General features: G+C 35.6%; 2 protein-coding genes across 5 annotated transcripts in view; one reads left to right on the top strand and one right to left on the bottom strand.

Moving 5' to 3' along the window:
- LOC128994037 (calcyphosin-like protein) overlaps nucleotides 1-17,122 on the top strand; it is a 145,295-nt gene extending 128,173 nt beyond the window's left edge. The window contains exons 2-6 of one of the 3 annotated variants that reach the window (XM_054418244.1): nucleotides 4,691-4,717; nucleotides 11,332-11,472; nucleotides 13,813-13,990; nucleotides 15,712-15,915; nucleotides 16,914-17,122. In XM_054418244.1, coding sequence (XP_054274219.1) covers nucleotides 11,333-11,472; nucleotides 13,813-13,990; nucleotides 15,712-15,915; nucleotides 16,914-17,015 — 624 coding nt within the window. In that variant the 5' untranslated portion in view covers nucleotides 4,691-4,717; nucleotide 11,332 and the 3' untranslated portion in view covers nucleotides 17,016-17,122. Of the gene's footprint in view, nucleotides 1-4,636; nucleotides 4,718-9,806; nucleotides 9,926-11,331; nucleotides 11,473-13,812; nucleotides 13,991-15,711; nucleotides 15,916-16,913 lie in introns of those variants that run through there. The other 2 variants (XM_054418243.1, XM_054418245.1) reach the window with 2 other exon arrangements.
- LOC128994035 (uncharacterized) lies at nucleotides 1,344-3,925 on the bottom strand. 2 transcript variants are annotated; one of them, XM_054418240.1, is made up of 2 exons: nucleotides 3,780-3,925; nucleotides 1,344-2,612 (listed from the first exon to the last, which is right to left on the bottom strand). In XM_054418240.1, exon 2 carries the CDS (start codon nucleotides 2,536-2,538, stop codon nucleotides 1,420-1,422), a length of 1,119 nt encoding a protein of 372 aa, XP_054274215.1. In that variant the 5' UTR covers nucleotides 2,539-2,612; nucleotides 3,780-3,925; the 3' UTR covers nucleotides 1,344-1,419. The 2 variants fall into 2 exon arrangements, with proteins under 2 accessions (XP_054274215.1, XP_054274214.1); XM_054418239.1 differs by having other exon boundaries at nucleotides 1,344-2,596.
- Nucleotides 17,123-20,065: the final 2,943 nt, after the last annotated feature.

Here is a 20,065-nt window from a genome sequence, read left to right as displayed (position 1 = left end):
ACCCCCTGTCACGGGTAGTAGTAGGACCCTTGGGCATGCTAAAGTAAGAGTGTATAATAGTCACTGTATAGCTTAAAATAATTTTTTCTTCCATAATATTTGGTATGTACGTGTTCAGAAAAGTGTGTTCTACAAAACTAAATAATAAAAAATGTTTAATAAAATTTAATATTTGACGGCGAACTCTCTGCGTCTTAATTAGTAGTAGGACCTTGGACATGCTAAATTAGGCTGCAATAGTTTAAAAAAATAGCTGAAATTAAAAAAAAAATGTTTTCGTCCTTAATTTTTATTATCTACGTGTTCAGAAAAGTCTGTTCTACAAAACTAAATAATAATAAATAAATATATATATATATATATATATTTGAGTACTGTGTTACATGTCTGTGTACACCTTGTCACCGACTTAGCCATATTTCCTCAGCTTAATGGAGCCAGTAAAATTACCACCCTGTTGTAAGGTCCGGAGCACATGTATATTATATGTAATTAATGACTAAAATGTCTAGAAGGGGTAATGGGGCTTCAGGGTAAATTTCAAAACGGGTGGATTTTGATGTTACTAGAGAGTAAGCGATAATTCTATGTGGTCATGATAGTTTTACATTTGGTAATAACCGTAACTAAAAATGTCAAATTTCACTATCTAGCTTCTAGAGAAAGACGTGCATTAAAGTGTTTATGATTGTTAAGAATGGCATATCCACTAGGAAGAATGAATTAAGGCAATAGACCCACACCATATATTAAATCTTGTCCAAAATAACGATTTCTTATTCATACAAACAGATAACGATTGAATCTTTAAAAGTTTGAGGGAATCATTGTAAGGACGAGAGTAAATTACTTCGACCAATAACTCCATTCGTTACTTTCCAATTTGACACATCGATCCTGGAAATCAATTCTGCAATCTTTTACTTACATATGTATAACCAACCTTGTTACCATATTATAAAATGTGCTGGATAGGTTAGAATGAAACAGAATAGGGGGGCCTGTTTTACCCCTTAAAAACCTATAAATTCTGTTTAGTACTTAACAAATTAATAGCTTACATTTTTGCATCAATGCTCTTATGGCAAAGTTGAAATTCTTAAAAGAATATAAATCTATACATGGATGGATAAATAATAGCACAATAAAATTGAGAATATTAAAAAGCTCAACTTAATGTTGTACTTAGACTGTCAGGAATCGCCGTAGATCCGAAACATCGCTCAGTATTTTGCCAGGTCAACGACCCAGTCATAACTTGGCCGGGGAAACCCATAAGCTAGTTTAGATAGTAGGTATTATATAAGTTTCAAAAAAATATACAAGACTTTTATGGTTTAGTATTGTCTATTCCCGTTTATTTAGTTGAACAATAACAATTTTAGCCAGAAAAATATGTTTCTTTTTTGCAACATTACACTAATTCATTTCCGGACATCCTTCATCGATATCCCCAAGTTGAAGACAACAATGGGATTTCGTACAGTCGCATTCCTCTGTGAGGACTTCCTCTGGGGTAGTGGAAATTTCAACAGGGGAAACTTCTTGAACGATAGGAGATGTTGGCTGAAGATTTGACATGAATTTACCAATCCACCTGTGCCAGCTGTCATTTGAACAAGTGCTTGACGCATCGTCTGCCTTTCTTGAAGGTTCCAAGATTACTGAAATCCCTGTAAATTTCATTTCAATTCCAAGTTCCTTTGACATTTTCGTTTCCAAAGCTGGAGTGTTTCCCGAGTTGAGGTCAGTTTTAGGAGTTTGAGGACCTTCACTTTCATGAGTTGGGACAATGGGACACATCGGTCTGTCATTAAGTGAATGTTCTTCTTTATCAAGTTTTTCTGGTGTGAGATTAAAACATTCGTTTTTGTGGTCCCTTTCAAATATAAGGCCTATACCACTATCACAATAAGGACGTATAGGCCTACTCTCATTGTGTGGCAAGACTGTTGCACTGTCTCCAGAAACACGGGTTTCGTATTTGTCAAGTATTTTCTGCAAGTTACTATCTTTTGATTCATTTTCTTTTTCTAAGTCTCTGCAGCTTTGTATAACTCCTGGTTCCGCAATCGTTTCCAAAACATTATCATCCAACGAGTTTGACATTTCTTTCAAGTTTGACACTTCAAGTTCCAAATTCTCGTCAGCTGTTTGGTGGACATTGCTTTCCTGGTTCTCAACTTGATCAAAACCGTCGTTTGATGTTATGCGCGTTATTCTATCGTCTTTTGACACATCTTCAGGTTTACTGTTGCCAACTACAACATGGATAACGTCTTTATCTGCAAAATCACAATCTTGTTTGGGTTCTTTATCGTAGTTCAAGACTTCTTCTAGATTAGGCAGCGTAGTTTCATCGTTATCTTCAAGTTTTAAAGTTCCGTCAGGTTTATACTCATCTGAATTTTCATAAAGAGCATCATGAAAACTTAAATCATCTGCACCACTCTTGGAATGGGCCTTGTCTTCATTATTTTCATTGACATTTAAATTCCATGTTAAATTCCATGTTAAATTCCATGTTCCATGTTCCATGACATTTAAACTACTGTCGATATCTTTTGATACATCTTCAGGTTTTCCAGTTATGGATCTGAAACAGTAGATTACTGTCAAAATTCATCTAATTTAATAATTATTTACACGAAATATAAGTGAAGAAAAGTACATTTAGTCATAGAATTATTCATTGACTAAACTTTTTTTCCAATTAATACCATCAAAATTGTCTACGTTTTTTAAATGAAAAATATTAAATTTACACAGACAATACACACATAAATATTAGATGTAGAATTGAAAAAATAAAGAATTAATAGCGAATAAAATATTAGTTCGTTAACAATCTACGTTTCAAGGTTGTCAACCATATTTGGATATGACGGTTAACTGCAAATAAATTTATTTAATTTGTTACTATCATAAACAAATCGGTGGAGTCCCTTATTTGAATTCTTCTCTATTAATTGTTTATGAGATATCATAATCTTATCTTACTAATATTATAAATGTAAAAGTTTGTGTGTTTGTTTGTTTGTTTGTTTGAAGTTCAATCACGCATTACCTACTGGACGGATTGGGCTGAAATTTGGCATGATTGTAGCTAACATTCCCGATTAACATATAGGCATATTATTATCTCAAATATCCTTTCGGGCTCCGCCCCAGTGGCTCTGTGGTTCCCCATGTTAACCTTATGAGTATTCATATTTAAAGGGAATTAAAAAATTTAGTCAGCTGTTTTTCAACTTAACAAGTTGGTTCTATAGTATGCAAAAGCATTAAAAAGTTATAAGATTTACCAATAGAGTGCAGCACTATTACTTTTTGTGCATTTATGGAAACAGCTAAAAATCTATGATATGAAATGGGAACTGTCAAAGTAGGATTATTTACAGTTACTTTTATGTTTTTAATTTAATGAATCATTTGTGATATTTTGCGAATCTTTAACAGTTTATTTTTCTCTATCGTTTAGGTGAAGTAGTAGAATATAATGGCTATGGTAGATGTGTAATACTATAGTATACAGTAAATTTAAAGAAGCAAATTTTATCAAATCGTGTCCCCCCCATTGCAAACGCAGAGCTTGAGTGCTGCAATAAGCATTTTGTACTTTTATGCCAATCCCGTACGAAGGACGGGTACTCTGCTAGTGGTACATATATTCGTGTGTAGTTTTAACACAGTATTGTCAAAGGCAGCTCTTTACACTTGTTTGTATCTACAGTAACCTCATAATTTGAAAATATTCGTATTTTACTTTAAAAACTTACTTTTCAAGAGTACCACCTACTAGTGTAGGCTCGTCGTCTTTCGAGTAGAAAGGAAAATTGACAAAAGCATTGACAGACCTATGACCGATGGTACAGGCCATGTTTACAAAATAATTTAGTACAAAAGACATTTTAATAATTTAGACGATAATTCTGGAATATTACAACTTTGTAGATTTTGCCTAGTAACCACATAGTTTACGATCACAGTCTCGCTTTTGAATGTTCTTAAAAGATTATTGATGACGTTTTCTATGCCTGACTAAAAAAAGCTTCACAATTCCAAGATCAGGAATCTGACGTTCCATCTGAAGTTGGAAGATGGAACATGGCAACAATGTACAAAATCTGACGGAGTCGGAAAACTAAGTGTCTAAAAGTTCTAACGAAACATCTTATAAAAATGTGTTTACAATGTACTAAGTCCTGGATTTCCACCTGAATACGAGTCAGATTTCGATGAAGTGAAACTTGTGTTTTACCATTCTCTTTTAATCGTGTCTCTTATTTTTAAACTTCCCTGTGGAGCTTCTTTACTTGTTGAAAATACTTAAAGGGGGTTTGATTCCATAACATGTAACCTACCACAATAATTGACAATAAAGAATAATTATTATTCAATAAGTGCCGTTACCGAAGTTTGTAGCTGTAGGAAAGTAAACAGTCTTAACCTCTTAATATTGCAACAATAACACTAATGACCTTCAATTAAGGGAAGATGTTGTCAAAGATACACAAAAGGAAATCGAATGTACCTTTTGGGTCACTGTGTCAATGGGTGCGGGTGTTTTGCGTCTGGGGGTTTTGGGTGGATGATTGGGTGGGGGAGGGCGGCGGCGCGACGCAGACAGACAGACAGACAGACGCCCAGTGCCTTAGTGCCTCTTCCTCTTAATCTACCTATAGTATAGCCTTCTGTGAGCTACTATCACCGCAAGGTACGTTACCATATGCTAATATCGTTTTGTTGCATCGTTGACTGTAGAATGTTGAAGGACCGTACTTAAACGCTTTCAAGAAGAAAATAATATTAAAAAAATTTATTCTGGTTTTTGCCGGTATGTTGAAGACATCTAACCTATGTTACAGTAGGAAAATCTATTTGTATTGCTATGGGGAGTAATATTAGTAGTTCTAAAACAGTTTTAATTTTTATTGAATGCTGACGTGCCAACATGACTTAAACACTTTAAAAACTAATAGCTTACAAAAATACCTAACCAATATATTTAAGGAAAACTTGTTATTGGAAAATAGTATTGAACTTTGAACAATAGTTTTTTTCAGAACTCTTGACAGTTTTTTTAGTTCATTTGCATTTATTGTTAGTTTCCCCGTAAACACTGAAAATATAATAATTTCTGCTGCATTGTACCATTAAAGTTAAACATACCCCCTTAATAGATTTTCTCCTCCTTATGGAACTGCCGAAGCCAATTTTATTTTATAATACTACAAGATCGTGCCACTCATCCTACACTCATTCATACTTGGCTAAAAATACCTACTTCGTAAGGTTGCCATTTCATTGAAAAAGTATTAAAGTATAACCACAACCAAACAGTAAAGCGGAAATCAATTAAGCCTAAAACAATAGAAACCAAATTTCGTCAACACTAGCGCCCAGTGTCACCGGACATGAACAAGAAACGAAAAACGAGCTTCAAAATTTACAATGGGATGAGAAGTCTACTTGTGTGGGTTTGTCTAAGATTGTACCGTGCAATCTTTCAAAATTATTTATAGGGTTTAACACAAATATTTTATTTACACAGCAACGTTCGCGTGCGTTATACTAATGCAAATACAATGTTGCTTTGCACCAAAGAACGTGTAAATACGATGAAAGTATAAACGTTTATATCGTGGGCTGCGTGATAGGCAAGTTCGACAAAGTTTTTACGGATAAGAATCGGGGAACCCGTTAAAACTCTTCCGCACGAAGAAGGGGGGTGAACACCAACGCAGGAGTACTAACTGGTGCAGTAAAACTACCCTTATTACACTTTTTTTTGTAATGTTGATTTATGGTTAGAACTAGACACCCCATCGTCATGAAGCCGTAGCAAGTTTTAGAACAAAAGTTAACACAGTCAGATATAGCATCGGATAGACGATAGAGTGTAGGTACTGGTGCTGCTTATTAATATTTTCTGCTGACCAAACCAACTTTTGAACCGAGACAATCTGAAAGCAAAGAGCTCAAATATCCTCGCTAGAGCAATCCTGCAGACTAAGCGAATTTCCTTTTTCCTGATTGGATTTAGCTCAAATATTATCATAAAATTAGCAGATTTATTCCCCATTTAACTTACATTAGGTTTAATAAGTACTTAGCTAATAATAAAGTATAATTATAGCTTAGTATAAAATAAATTTACAAAACTTGATAAGCAATTATTCACTAAACTACAACAGTTTACTTATTTTCTATATCAATAACCTGAAAATTTTAAATTTGTTGTTTTTGCAATTTTACCATACAAGGACGCTTCAATCTACTAAATGATTTTTTCGCTCTGTAAAATGGTTTGAAAAAACTGCGATATTTTACATCTCGAAGGCGAAAAAGTGGATGGTTAATTTTTACAAAATTAAAGTGCTTTTCGGAAAATGTTCAATTTAATGTGAAACCCACCCATCTCCACCTCGTGTTTTCAGCCGCCCCGGAAAATTCCATTATTTCGAGCAATGAAATAGTAAACAAAGCTTTGAGACTCGTGTTTAAAGGTAGGTAATTACTAACAAACGCTGATAATTAAATCAACCATCGGTAATTAAACCAACGAGGTGTTAGCCCGTCCTACGTACGGGATTAGTCAGTTAAAACTGTGTATAAATCAGAACAGCTAGCGTACACGTATAAAGACAAATTTTATAGCATCCTACAGTAGAAAGAGTAATTATCAATTGAGAAAGTGTATAGGCCTAGTCAACGATATCACCTTCCAATTACATCGCATACCTGCCTCTTCCATAATCAATATCAACACAATACAATTACTCATACTATACACAATTTCCAGTAGGTCTGAATAGAAACTCCCTAAAATAAAACGAAAACATCCAATAAAATTCACAGTACACATAATTATAAAGTTGGTGTCCTGACATCATTAAACGAATCGTCCACACATCTTTATATCAATTTCACTGCATCAATTGCTAAATAAATAAGTGTAAACAAAGAAAAGTCAAAACAACAACATATAGTTTGTTTTAGTAAACAGCTGAGTCGAAAATAAAATAATATTCATTTAAACAAAAGAACTGGTCACATGTTGAAGGAATTTAAAACGTAAAACACGCTAGTAAAGCTAGTGACGTAATTAATTGTCTATGTTTATTATCCATTCCTTCTAATATCCTTAATAATTTATATTTTCACTTACTATTCTTGTTTTTTTGTTCTTGTTCATTGGTTGTTGTTTAAAGTTTTGCTTTGTGTACGTCCATTTTGATACTGCTGAAATTGTATTATTTACTAAACTTACTGCATGTCATTTTGTCAAAAATACTTTTGTATGTATATGTTTAAGTTAGAATAAGTCATCTTATACAACATATTATTGTAAATTGGTTCTTGACCGTTGGAAGGTAAAATAAAATAAATTAAACCACCCTCATTGAATCAATATACACTGTAATTCCCCGTATTCATTTATTTAAACTATAAAATTCAGCGCCTCCAAACAACCACAACTAAACACACGCCAAACTTTTAGATTTCATAAAAAGATTGTTAGTCTAATTGCAGTATCCTAGGTCAATGATGACGTTGTGCTCAATCTATGTCATTCATTTGTATATCTTTGGATAAAACCCGTCTGGGCTGTGGTGGCAATTTAAAATTGTATTCCTGAGGATTCTTGTTCTCCTTCTTTATGACATCAATATTTCCGGGCCTAATCCAAACAAAGTTTAATTATTCAAAAACATTGATTGTGAACAAACCAAGATGAATTGAAACGTGTAAAAAATGGATTTTCCTACCCTTTCCTAAAAAAGTTGAGCAGTATAATAATTTGCATATCCTTTTTTAAGACTCGTGTACAGAGCCTCGACTTGTATACATCGATGGTGTTACTTTTCTCGGTGGTCTACTAATCTTACTTATTTCCTAAAAATCAATGAAAAATCAGAGTAAATAAAATAACCTCATAGTTCTACAGAGCATTTTCATATTTAACCAGCTGTTAGTTAAAAGAAAATTATATTTCACTAAAACAAACCGAAGATTACAAAGATTTATTTAAAAAAAAATCCTTTGAACATCCTAGTATTTTACCTATGTATATTTAAATAATCTGTCATCCTCTTATCGAAGGATTGAACGTATCAATGATTAGCATTACACATAGTATAAATAAGTCAACCCTTAGTATGTCTTTTAATTTTATCCAAATGCTGAATTTTTGTTACAAACGCTGAATGTTTACAGCTGTTATGATAAACAAATTATATTACACCAAAAGCTCGTTTAGAATCTTAGCATCGGCTGCTAGACTTTTTAAAAATTAAAACTTAATTTCAAAAAAACTGAAACCCTAAACTAAAATTATGGCTTCGACATTCCCTAGTTCTCAAAATTATCTCTCTTTCAACACAAAAATCATGAAAATCTGTCGAGTGGTTGTTCCAGAATCGTGAAATAAAAAAACACTGTTTCGTTTTAATATTATAGATTAGACAATTTCTAAAGTCATCAACACAATCTAAATTAATGTAAAGAGCTACCGGGTTTTATACGATGAACTAGTTTATCAAAACTTTCCGTACCTTTTAAATGTTCCTTTTATTTTATCGGTCACTCAATTATTTAATGTCTAATCCCTGTTAAATGAAGAAAGATCATAATTGGCTTTAAGTTGTTTGTCCCTCGGTCGATTATGTGTTTACATATAAAAATTTCCACTTGTGGTAAAACAATATTACTTTACGCATATATAAACTTTTAGAATCATGGAAAAAATTATTATCCAAGTGTTCTTAACATGTCGACTGGTTTGTCGATGAAGCTACACGTCGGTCAATTGGTGTACCTACTGTAATTGGCTTACAATTTTACGTTAACTAATATGAAGGAAATAATCAATGGAGAAAGTCAACGCGATTAATTACTACAACTCGATATGTATTGGTTATGTGATAGTGAACTAATCCAACTAATTGGTGGATACTGTTCATGAACTATCATCTTAGGCCACTGTTTGATATTTATGTTTATAGGTCGTCAGGTGGTCGAAAACTCGACGAAAAATATGTCGTTAATGACTTCTCTATTTTCACCCCACGCTGTAAATAAAATATGTGATTGGAATTTCTTCCATTTGTTTTGATTTTCTGTTTATATTTCGTTATTTCGTCTCCAGCAGGGCAACCAATAAGGCCCAATGATATTTTTTATTTATTTTAAATGCATTTTTGTGCTTATTTTCTGAGCCTTTTATAATTTATTAAGTGATTCTGAATATCCACAAGAAAATATCTTTCTACCAGTATGTGTAGATTTTCCATGCGACGCACACGAGCTGATAGAGAAAAGGGGTTATATAAAAAACGTGCTTACATAAAAGTACGATTATTATAACACTGAACCGGTGTGTAAATTTTGATGTTTCAAGTCCTCAATTCAAAGAATTTTAAAACGAATTAGCCTCTTTACTTCTATTTTCGTGTGGTTTTTATTAGCTTACCCTTACACTACACTCATCCATAGCATTGTCCTGATATCTTAGGAAACAGTGACACTCATTTATCAATCTTCAGCTTCCAAATACAATACGGATTCGTCACCCGCTCCAATGTGCACGTCAACAGACGTACACAAATATCAGCTGATTCATCCACTATATCAGCTGATATTGGAGTGACTAATCTAGCACGATGCAGACTTAGATATCGGTTATCAATGTCCATAAGGTTGGGGTCGTTGTTGAAGGGGGGGGGGTGTTGAAGTAGTTGGTGGGGGGGGTGGGGGGGGGTTGGCGTGCCACGTTGGGTAATGTCCGGAAACATAGAGTACACCCTGCGGACGTGCAACAAGTGATTCCCGGTGATTTATCAATTCATTTCATCCCTTCTGCAAGTGAGAGCAGTCGTCTTCTAGATTGCAAGCAGGTTTTATATCACGTGTTTAGGCAGTGGTAAGGTCTTTTTATTGGTTAGAAAATAAAGTTTTTAAAGTTTCAAGCTAATTGATAATTTAAAAACTAAAAACCATGAGTATCTAGCAGTGGGTGATGTGTGTTTTCTGACTAGGAGAGATAAGTATTTTTTTCTATTTTTTATGGTTGTTAATAAAACACCTAGAGACCACACTAGGAATTTCATTTTTATACTGAAATCAAAGTAAATACTTCTAAATATTTTAAGCGTGATTTAAATTTTTGTAATTTTGTATGTGTAGTTTGAGAAAAGCCAAAGTGTTTCAAAAACGTATCTAAGTATTTAGGGTACAGTTTTTATGTTTGTGTCCCAGAAAAAACATATCCAGCACCTCTAAGACACAAGACACAAACAATATTTTTATGAAACTTCTACAACATGCTAAAAAGGTTGACTCTCTATTTGACCTTTAATTAAAAGTTGCAAAATACTTCAGAAAAACACAATTTTAGGCAAAGTGAGAAATTAATGGTCAGTTTGAATAAGATCTTGATTAGCATTTAAGGGGTTGGCTCTACCGTAGGATTATATCAAATACCTCTTCCAACACCATTCAATTTATTTACACACCTACATCTACAAATCCTTATACAGACACAACAGTAAATATAAGATTCTACAATGGAAATTGATTTCATCCAGTCGTCTCCGATTGGGCCTGATGATGAGCGGTGTGACTGGTCAAAATAATCTATACTTATAAAAGGCAAAGCCCTCACTGACTCACTGACACACTCATCACTAATTCTCCCACTTCCCATTTACCTAGGAGGCTGAAATTTGGTACATTGATTCTTTATGCATTAAATAGGAAAACTAAGTTGTTTTTATTCTGATTGGACTCTCGGGCTCCGCCCCAGTGGCTCTGGAGTTTCCCATGTTAGCCTTATGATTTTTCATATTTAAAAGGAACTAATTAATCTTAACAGCTGTTTCAATTAAACAAGTTGGTTCTGATCTATAATGTTCAATTGCATTAAAGTTACAATGATTACCAACAGGGTGCAGCACTATTATTTATTGTAATTAATGACAACAGCTAATTTGCAACCAAAAGTTGAGTGAGCGTAGCGAACGAACTTCAACCTGGAGAAGAGTTAGCGTAGCGAACGAGCTAACCTGAAGGCAAGTGAGCGCAGCGAACGAGCTCCAACCCAAAGGTGAGTGAGCGTAGCGAACGAACTTCAACCAGGACGTGATTGAGCCATGCGAACGAGATCATCTTGAAAATTAAGAAGTTAAACGGGGCAAAGCCCACGGGTACAGCTAGTTACAGTATAAGTGTAAAAAAAACTAAAGTGTGAAATTTGCATTTCATTCATTGTATTGATATTTTTTATCAGTTGTTTGTGCAGTTTGTATTTATTCTTAACAATATGCACAGTATGATCCGCGGCGCCAGCAGAGAGGAATCAGAGATGATGAACAACGCTAGGAGAGCCGCTGCGCAAGCCTCAGACCCTCTGGAGAAGCTGAGGTTGTTATGTCTGGCGCGAGGGTCATCAGGAATACTCTCAATTGGAAGGTAATCAGCTGTTTTTACTGAACATTTAAAATTTTTCTAAAACAGAGCAAGCCTCAGACCCTCTAGAGAAACTGAGGTTGTTGTGTCTGGCGCAAGGGTCATCAGGAATGTTCTCTATTGGAAGGTAATCAGCTGTTTTTACTGAACATTTAAAATTTTTCTAAAACAGAGCAAGCTTCAGACCTACTAGAGAAACTGAGGTTATTGTGTCTGGCGCAAAGGTCATCAGGAATGTTCTCTATTAGAAGGTAATCAGCTGTTTTTACTGAACATTTAAAATTTTTCTAAAACAGAGCAAGCCTCAGACCCTCTAGAGAAACTGAAGTTGTTGTGTCTGGCGCAAGGTTCATCAGGAATGTTCTCTGTTGGAAGGTAATTAGCTGTTTTTACTGATCATTTAAAAATTTTCTAAAACAGAGCAAGCCTCAGACCCTCTAGAGAAACTGAGGTTGTTGTGTCTGGCACGAGGGTCATCAGGAATACTCTCTTTTGGAAGGTAATCAGCTGTTTTTACTGAACATTTAAAATTTTTCTAAAACAGAGCAAGCTTCAGACCCTCTAGAGAAACTGAAGTTGTTGTGTCTGGCACGAGGGTCATCAGGAATACTCTCTTTTGGAAGGTAATCAGCTGTTTTTACTGAACATTTAAAATTTTTCTAAAACAGAGCAAGCCTCAGACCCTCTGGAGAAGCTGAGGTTGTTATGTCTGGCGCGAGGGTCATCAGGAATACTCTCTATTAGAAGGTGATCAGCTTTTTTTACTGAACATTTATAACATTTTTATAAAACAGAGCAAGCCTCAGACCCTCTAGAGAAACTGAGGTTGTTGTGTCTGGCGCAAGGGTCATCAGGAATGTTCTCTATTGGAAGGTAATCAGCTGTTTTTACTGAACATTTAAAATTTTTCTAAAACAGAGCAAGCTTCAGACCCACTAGAGAAACTGAGGTTATTGTGTCTGGCGCAAAGGTCATCAGGAATGTTCTCTATTAGAAGGTAATCAGCTGTTTTTACTGAACATTTAAAATTTTTCTAAAACAGAGCAAGCCTCAGACCCTCTAGAGAAACTGAAGTTGTTGTGTCTGGCGCAAGGTTCATCAGGAATGTTCTCTGTTGGAAGGTAATTAGCTGTTTTTACTGATCATTTAAAAATTTTCTAAAACAGAGCAAGCCTCAGACCCTCTAGAGAAACTGATGTTGTTGTGTCTGGCACGAGGGTCATCAGGAATACTCTCTTTTGGAAGGTAATCAGCTGTTTTTACTGAACATTTATAACATTTTTATAAAACAGAGCAAGCCTCAGACCCTCTAGAGAAACTGAGGTTGTTGTGTCTGGCGCAAGGGTCATCAGGAATGTTCTCTATTGGAAGGTAATTAGCTGTTTTTTACTGAACATTTATAACATTTTTATAAAACAGAGCAAGCCTCAGACCCTCTAGAGAAACTGAGGTTGTTGTGTCTGGCGCAAGGGTCATCAGGAATGTTCTCTATTGGAAGGTAATTAGCTGTTTTTACTGAACATTTAAAATTTTTATAAAACAGAGCAAGCTTCAGACCCACTAGAGAAACTGAGGTTGTTGTGTCTGGCGCAAGGGTCATCAGGAATGTTCTCTATTGGAAGGTAATCAGCTGTTTTTACTGAACATTTAATTTTTTTTTAAAACAGAGCTAGCCTCAGACCCTCTAGAGAAACTGAGGTTGTTGTGTCTGGTGCGAGGGTCATCAGGAATACTCTCTATTAGAAGGTAATCAGCTGTTTTATATGAACAGTTGAATTTGTCAAATAAAATAAGGAGAAGAGGATTTTTATGTTTGTTTGGATGTGGGAGGAGATTTTATTTCAAAATCAATTGAATGATTTCTTCAGCAAGCCGTTAAAATTTAAGCCAAGATGTACATTAGCAAACAACTTATTTTTGGTGAGACTTACCAACTATAGATGAAAACTGAAACTATTGTATATTTGTCATGTATAACATTTTACTGAAAATTAGTGACAATATCAAGAAGGTCTACAACAAAATAACAAAAATAAGCCAGAGTATTTTCTTTTATGTAATGCAGAATGGCTGACATTTGCGTCACAGTTAGGGCTTAAACATTTTCCAGAGGAGTACTTTATGTTTTTAAAACTAGAGTTGTTGGACTCAGAGTTTGGGATTGTAATGAACCAATATGTATCCAAACAAAATCCTACTTAAAACAAAGGACAAATTAGTCAGCAATCATGTTAAGCCATTTTGCTGGACATCCCAATTATCATATATTTTTGGATTTGAAGAAGGTATTTAAAGATCACTAGAATATGTACAATACTCTCAAGTCTACTTGCATTTTCCCAGGTTATTCCGGCGGATGGATGATGACGGAAATAAAGCTCTGAACCTGGAGGAGTTCACGGAAGGAATGAACGACACGGGAATGGATTTGACAACTGAACAGATTGAGGCCCTGTTCAAAAGATTTGATGCAGACAACAGTGGCAGCATAAACATGGACGAGTTCTTAGTATCCTTAAGGGTAGGTGTAGACCTTTGCATATCGATCAACTTATAGCTTCCTTAGACTGTATGTTTATTAACACTAATTTTCAACCAGATGCGTAAAGTGACAATTTATCCTTTCAATTAGGCCTTTGAAATAACTGATTCCATTTTGCAAATCAACCTTGCTGAATAAATAGTCGGTGTTACTAACCACTGATACAAAAATAGGTCATAGACATTTCAGAGCTTGTAGCTCTATAATCTGATTGTCAATATTCTATCGGTAGCCAAGTGGAATCTAAAGGTTGGTTCGATTCCAAGCAAGACCGGACCTATAGTTTTGCTTTTTGTTATTGGGCTGTCAAATTAATGATGCTGTCGAACCGAATGTCAATGTAGATAGTAACAAGACCATGCAAAAAACTAAAAAGCTAATGGTAGAAATAAAATTAACACAAATAAAAATATACGGGAGGCGTTCACAATGAATAAAATTATCTTAATTCTCTAAGGTAAAATTCTTTTCCAATAGACACATAAGTTTATTAAAATTAATGGATTAAGAGTACAATTTTAAGTACACTCAGACTTGGGACCGTGGCATTGTCCTGTAATCCAGCTACTTGGAGGTCACGAATTGTGGATATTTATATGCATGATCTGTGGATGCGATACTCCCTGGTGTGGATTGACATCCGCAGTTGCCATTGGCTGTATTGGCTATCAAGTAACAGTCATGTCTAAGGAACATGTCGGCCTTAGTCACTAACAAGATTACAAGACCGCGCCACTCATCCTACAATCATCATACTTGGCTTAAAATACCTACCTTCGTATGGTCACCATTTCAGTTTAAAGTATTTAAAGTCTGTTTCATCAATCAATAGCAATGATTATTTGCTCACTTAAACATGACAGATAAATTAATGTACGTTGTACGTTGTCTTGTAGAATATTGCCGTAATAAAAGGTTTTCCGTCGCAATGACAGTTTGCATGCGATTCTCCATGTATCCCTCTGAATGTTTGATGAGACAGTGCCATGTTCATGTCCCAGATGTTTCCAACATGATTAGAAGGCATGGGGGGTTGTTCTTTCATTTGATCAATAACAAAACACCTGTTAACCACACGCACCACTCTAAATTTTGCCAAGTGGAATGACCTCCGTTAATTATAACATGCAAACACCTATAAAAGAGAACATGTTGTATTGATGTATTTTGTTTTGATGATACGTATGAGTGTAATATGACTTGCTAGATACTTTTATCATGGTAGCTTTTAGATGGTTCGAAACTAGACCCAGCTGTCCTTGGGCTTTTTATTAATGATCCTGGCAAATGAAACAGCTTTTCTTTGTCAGTAACAAAGCTACACAAGGCATCATCCTTTAGTATACACTCAACCTTAGTTTAAACAAATATTTGGGTCTCGCTGTATTTGGAAACACATAAATCTGTAATTATCATTAGCATTTGAGAAGGGGACGTCACACATGTGCGTATTTTTACCCAAATATGAGTGAATTTCAATCCGCAGACTTAAGTGGTTTAAGTCAACCATAATTTTCATTAACACTTGTAAATCTTAAACATAAAAGTGTAATTCTACTACTTTTCCTAGTCAAATCTATCGGTTGACACTATATCTAGCGAATATTCTCTTTTAACCTCTTTGTTATATTCAAATAAATCCATCCAGGAGTACTCACAACCATTTACTAGTAAAAGGTTAACTAATTTCTCTTCTTCAGCCCCCAATGAGCAATACTCGTGTGAAGGCCGTACAAGAAGCATTCAAGAAGTTGGACAAGACAGGCGACGGAGTCATATCCATTGACGACCTCAAGCACACGTACTCGGTCAAGTCACACCCGAAATACCTCAGTGGAGAGGAAACTGAGGAGCAAATATTGAAAAAGTTCCTATTGACTTTCGAGAAGGACGGAGATGGGAGGGTGAGTGTAAAATATCAGTGTAGGTGTAAATATGTGTAAAAATATTGGGAGCTGAGTGGTTATAGCGCTTGTAAACCAATCAGAAGCCATCAGGAGATTGATGGTTCAAAACTGGAAGAAGCTGTTTTAGTAAATTGGCATTTTATTTAATGGTTCTGAAAAGGAATTGGTGATCTTAACCAATTGGCGACGACTTACGAGTGTAGCTCGTCTCCGCATTTCACCGCGAAATAGTCGTACTGCTAACCCACTTGTCCTCACGTATCACGTCTAGTCTAACCTGTGTCTGAACGCTAGTGTCAATCGTCCCGTTCGGTTAATGGTGGCATGCTAGCTCAGAAGAGTATTGTGGACTTTCCACATGTGCAGATTCAAATCTAATATCCACATTAAGCTTGCTAATGTGTGGATTGGCTGGAGTGGAAAGCCCACCTTAAGTTTACGATGCTTAGCTTGGGTGAAAGTTGACGTCATTATTGCTTTTAATAAGGATTGTACACAACACCTGTTTTGCTTCCTTTGAATTGGTATAGAAGAGGAGGATTTTCCTTCTTTGGCTTTTATTTTGGTTACAATTCACATCGATCGTGTTTAAATACACATGAAGAGAAAAACAAATAATTAATAGAGAAAAAACTATTCTAGCATCAATGGGTTCATCACCAAGCATCCATTCTAATATAAACCTTCATGTTTTGCTTGAAATGTGTTGTCTCTGTCAAAGGATTAAGTGATATGTAAACCAGAGTGGAAGGAATGGTATAAACACCATAGAGCAGGGGCCTCCTAAAAATATACAATGGGTTTAAAGATTGAAAACATTTTCAATTCTACAATAAAAAATGAGTACTGTAAGCCATATTCAAATAGTTAATGAGTGTAGAATATGTTTTTAGGAAAAAGCATTTAGCTTGGATTAAAATATTGAGTGTAGAATATGTAATCTTTTTCTTACAGCTATAGTAACTTCATGGAGTTTTATTTAAAATGTTTTCTAGGTAACCCAAGAAGAGTTCCTCAACTACTATTCTGGAATTAGTGCCTCCATTGACCATGATGCCTACTTCGATCTCATGATTCGTCAGGCTTACAAGCTTTAAAGAATCTACCATCGTCTCTCGCTTCGATTTATAACCTGCCATGTTACGTTTAGAAATATATTCGCTATTTATTTTTGTGTACAGTGTTTTGCATATAAAGTTGTCTTACAAGCTAAGCTGTCTCTTTTTTCAATCTATACATGTCACCGTCATCTAAGATATGATTAACTGATAGACATTTAATAAAGCTAGGAACCACTTCGGGCTGTGGAGAATAAATTCAGTCTGCTTCTCCAGGGGCCGCGCCCACCAAGCAACTCTTGTGAAGTGCAGGGCAGCGCAGAGAATTATTCTTGTGGAGGGGATACACAGTGCACTTCAATTCGGACCCGAACACACCCGAAGGGCTCACGATACTTTCTGAAAACAGAGCGGCAGAGGAGGAGAAGACGCTGTTTCCGTGCCCACCAGGCAACTCAACGGAGGTGCGGCAACATGAAAGAAAGAACTTCTCTACCGAATTCTCACTACCATTTTCGAGGAGAACTTTTTTTTCTGCGCCGCATCGCGCCCCCCGCTGGGTTGATAGGTGGGCGTCAGTCCATAAAATAACATGGCACGTATACGTGGCAACTTTTTTCCAATGTGTCGCGCCACGTCACCCGGTGGGCAAAAAAACACAAGAACATAATTATCGGTTTTAGTTCTCAAAATCAAGTCTTTTGTCTATCTAGTCTGAACCATCGCTTGTAATTTGATTCCTTCTTGGGTATTTTGGACATTTTATAAAACATTTTGACTGAACAAAGAAGTGGATCCAGAAGTGTTTCTTAATTTCCTGATTGATTGGTTTTGTGAATCATTCAAGATTTTGTTACTATACTTTATTAAGTAGTATTAGTATGTATACTTTATGATTCTGGGAATATGGAAGCATATTTCAGCTATTAGAAGCTATTGGATACTGAAGAAGACATACCATCTATATGGTCCAGCTGTTACTGTTACCAACTTTTATTAAACAAAAAATTGTAGTTGTGTGAGCCAGTCACAGAATACACTAGTGACTAAAATTCTATTTTATACCTTATTTTTTGTTGCTGGCCAGGTTGATGGGTCATAAAAGTTGCTATAGCTCACCATAAGTAATTCCTTAAATTGACTTTGTAAAAAAGTTTGTGTAGGGTATTCAACATAATTTTGTAATTTAGATCAGCGCAATCTGAAGGTGGCTCACATCAACTACGACGATCTTGATTAAAAATCTGGCTACAATTTCACATGAGGATGGAATGTGTAATAGAAGATTTTATCCAAGTTCCATAGTCAGTGTACCATTTTTATACAATCAAATGGTTTATATTACCTGTCCATCAGTGATGAACCTGATCTAATGGTGGCGCACCAACATAGAGTCGGTTCCAAGGGTGGGGGGAGGGTATAGGGGTATATTACAGGGGGGGTATATTATCCCCCCCTATTGCACCCTGGAAAAATGTAAACATTTTGTCATAAAAACATAACGGAGGTTTTTGGGCACAGTTCTTGATTTTAAAATTACTTTAAAAAGTCACCAAACAGCATTAAAATACAAAATTTTCCTGGAGGGGCCCCTTGTTGGGGGGTGTCAGGCGAAATATAATATAAGCATAAGGTTATGTTATTTTACAGGAGTATGAACAAAAAACTTGTTGTTTAAACTTATTGCTAGTATGATTAAAAGTATCGTAAGCAATTCATCCAGGAAGATGTTTACGGTACTCACACGAAATCCCGTCCTCGCACATGCTCATACCATAAACACGTACATCTCGGCCTTGTAGCATAATCTCTTATATTAATACGTGAGGGCTGTTTTTTGTGAACAAAACTCCTCCGTTATTTTTGGACTTATTGTAACATTTGTGGTGTCAAATAATTTGCCTCAATTTGTAGTTTTGCATAAAGGTTTTAGAATTTTAAAACTCTTACCCTTAACGGCACGAGACGCTCTCAAAGGTCGCATTTTCCCAATAAGTATTACATTGAATACAAATTTTAAAAAACAGAAACAGCTGTATATAAAAAAGAATCTCACAAGCTTTTTGGAAGTAAATATTGATGTTTGTAGTATTTAGGAGGTTATAGACAAATCTAAACATTTAATCAGTTTTGTTGGAAGAACAGAAAATTTCTTGAGTTTAAAGGAGAAATATTGAAAACAGGAAGAGGAAACAATTAATAGGAAATCTTATATGTATGAGAAGAGTAGAGGAGAGGCCTGGTCTCACAGTAAGGCCCAGCGCACACGGTGTGACTGTTTTACAACTTTCAGTTGCGCGTGCAACTGTTTTAAGACCTCGGCAAATGTATTGTACCACTGTACCATGTGTATCCCCACGGAGGCACACACAACACAACTGGTTGTATGCGATTTCAAAAAAAGTTTGAAACCAGTCACATGCAACCGTGGGCCCGACGTTGCAGTTGCGTTGCAGACTTCAGTTGCACGAGACCAAGGGGGGTTTTTGTGGTGTTTGGTAGTATTTTGGTGGAATTTTGACGGCCGTATAGTGTTTATAATTTCCTATCCGAATAGCTCTAGCTGCTACAAACAGCCTAGTTCTAACATTCTTGCTCAAATAAGGGTGAACACAATGCTCTCTCAGTACCCTTGCTGTCTTCGGTATTGATAATAGCATAGATAAAAGGAGTATAGACACTACTCCTTTTATCTATGTTAATAGCTAATAACGTCACACTTAAGGCCTTAAAACAACGTAACTACACTAAATTTGCACTCCACTGATTGCACAATAGACGCAACTGTAGTTGTAAAACAGTCACACCGTGTGCGGAGAGAAGTTTTGTTTCAGTTGCAAACTGGTTCCAGACGCAACTGGTTTGCAACAGTTGTTGTAAAACAGTCACACCGTGTGCGCTGGGCTTAAGGAATCCAGGTACACAATCACTTGGGGAGATGAATCATTTTTGCCAGTTATGCTAAGCAACTTATTTTTAAGCAAAAAAAAAAAACAATGAAGAATATACACATCATGTTGTCACAGTGGTAAAGTAAACCTACCTAAAGTGAGATCAAATAAATACATGCAAGAAATGTTTACTGGTAA

This window comes from Macrosteles quadrilineatus, unplaced genomic scaffold (genome assembly GCF_028750875.1).
Source record: "Macrosteles quadrilineatus isolate MER2022 unplaced genomic scaffold, UCM_ALF_1.0 Scaffold_5__1_contigs__length_97177068, whole genome shotgun sequence".
Classification (NCBI taxonomy): Eukaryota; Metazoa; Arthropoda; class Insecta; order Hemiptera; family Cicadellidae; genus Macrosteles; species Macrosteles quadrilineatus.
The sequence above is the reverse complement of the archived record's forward strand: the minus strand, read 5'-3'. Positions and strand labels throughout refer to the sequence as shown.

Coding starts and splice junctions, on each gene's coding strand:
- LOC128994035 (XM_054418239.1), bottom strand. CDS start 3,910: ATGTCTTTTGTACTAAATTATTTTGTAAACATGGCCTGTACCATCGGT. Junction 2,597..3,779: donor GTAGGTGGTACTCTTGAAAA/GTAAGTTTTTAA, acceptor CTACTGTTTCAG/ATCCATAACTGGAAAACCTG.